General features: G+C 39.6%; 1 protein-coding gene across 1 annotated transcript in view; it reads right to left on the bottom strand.

Annotated features, from left to right (window-relative positions):
• MAGI3 (membrane associated guanylate kinase, WW and PDZ domain containing 3) overlaps positions 1 to 1,780 on the bottom strand; it is an 82,322-nt gene that overhangs the window by 21,515 nt on the left and 59,027 nt on the right. The window contains 2 exon segments of the mRNA XM_012644583.1: positions 173 to 299; positions 1,048 to 1,150. Of these exon segments, the coding sequence (XP_012500037.1) occupies positions 173 to 299; positions 1,048 to 1,150 (230 nt within the window).

Raw genomic sequence — 1,780 nt, 5'->3', positions numbered from 1 at the left:
ACTATTTACATTCTCTCACGGAAGCTAACAGAATGCCAAACACATAGTAGGTCTTCAAGAATTATTAATTTTGGAAACAATTTATCTGAACTGATTTTCAATAGAAATTCACCAATGTCAGTGACATAGCAACTCAAAATATCCGTCTGTATCCGGGGGGCTATCTGTTTACCTGAGTGTGCCGACTGCCTACGACTGAAATCACGGCAGTGTCGGGCTGTGCGAGGTGCTTGTGGTCAGACCATGAATGTCTGTATGAAGTGGAGACATCTTTTCCAATTTCACCTTCTAGGACACTTCTACAAGAGAGAGAAATCAAGTCATTCTCTGAACTGAGAAAATGGAAAACAGCCTTAAAGTAAAGGCAGATTGGTTTATTTTCTTTTAAAAGATGAATATTGCCATTCTTCCTCTGACAAACCACTATGAAGACAGACTATATCTAGAACCAGAGAGATGTGAGGAAAAACCTGGTCATTAACTCCAACATAGCTTAAAGTCTGCCAACATCCCAATTTTTTTTAAGGGCATCTCAGTGCAGTTTACATCAAGGAAAACTGCACTCAAATAACTGAACCAGAGGGCAGATAAGTTGACCTTGTCACAGTGAAAAATGACTCTTGTGTAGCGCCAACACTGGGGAATATGCTGAATTTCTGGAAATCTAGGTTTTGTTTCATGGCTAACATTTAATAAAAGAAGAAAAAAATATGTACAAAATACTGCTCTGCTCAGGTAGTCTAATACAGCAGTCCATTTCGGCCCAGGGCTTTCCTACCAAAACTATGTGGACCAAGAGTAGACGAGCCAGATGCTACTGTCACTTCTTTCTAATCCTCGTCTGTCAGGCATGATTGGATAATTATGTTGTGCCTTCGATGGGGCCTGGGAAGAGGGATGAGGGTATTGAGCGGGTGGAAGGAATAGGGAAGGAATCTGAGGGTGAAATAGGCAAGAGTTCTCATTTTGACCTCAACAGCTGGCTTCTGCATAACTGCAAGGGAGTGGTGTGGATTACGAACAGTAGAGAGATGAGAGCAGCCCCACCTGTCCCCAGGTATGTGGTTGGCTTGTGACTGTCCCATGGGCCTGTGCTGTAAGGCTGGGCTTTGCCTGGCTGAGTTTGTTCCGGATGGTGGACCATGATGCTCTGTTCAAATGAGAAAACAATAGAAATAAGAATTTGTACATAAAAATATTAAGGCCAAGTGGATCTATGAAAGTGAGACAATAACAAATGTTTATTGCTTTACGGACTTTAGCATGAATAGTACCGCTGTCAGCTGTCTGGAATTGGAACATTAACATCTTTTTCCCTATGGTTTTTGATTAATGTTTCTGTTTCAAGAGAACAGGAGTCATATTCCTCCTTCCCCACTTTCACCTTTGTTTTGGTCATCCATACAACATGAAAATCAAAAATGAACATACTCGATAATATTTATCTAGAAGACAAAGCTCCAGAAATTATCCTGTAGTCTCCTCTATGAGTTTCCATAGCACACTCCTCATAATTGGTAAACCATTCTAGATAACAAAGAGGGTCTCAGGAATGCTGGCACACAGAGGCCAGTCTGCAAACTATACAAACATCTTTGAACCTATATTTTTAATATAGGAGCAATTAGTAAGTATGAAATGTCCGATTTCCTTAACACATTGACTGCCACACTAGAAAAAAAATTTTTTTCCTTGGAGCCATGGTGTTTTATTATGAAAATAGAATAAGAACTTTGAAAACAAAATGATCCTTTCTAATTTAATGAAAAATTTGTTATTT

The sequence above is a fragment of the Propithecus coquereli genome, unplaced genomic scaffold (genome assembly GCF_000956105.1).
Source record: "Propithecus coquereli isolate 6110/MARCELLA unplaced genomic scaffold, Pcoq_1.0 Scaffold215, whole genome shotgun sequence".
Lineage (NCBI taxonomy): Eukaryota > Metazoa > Chordata > Mammalia > Primates > Indriidae > Propithecus > Propithecus coquereli.
The sequence above is the reverse complement of the archived record's forward strand: the minus strand, read 5'-3'. Positions and strand labels throughout refer to the sequence as shown.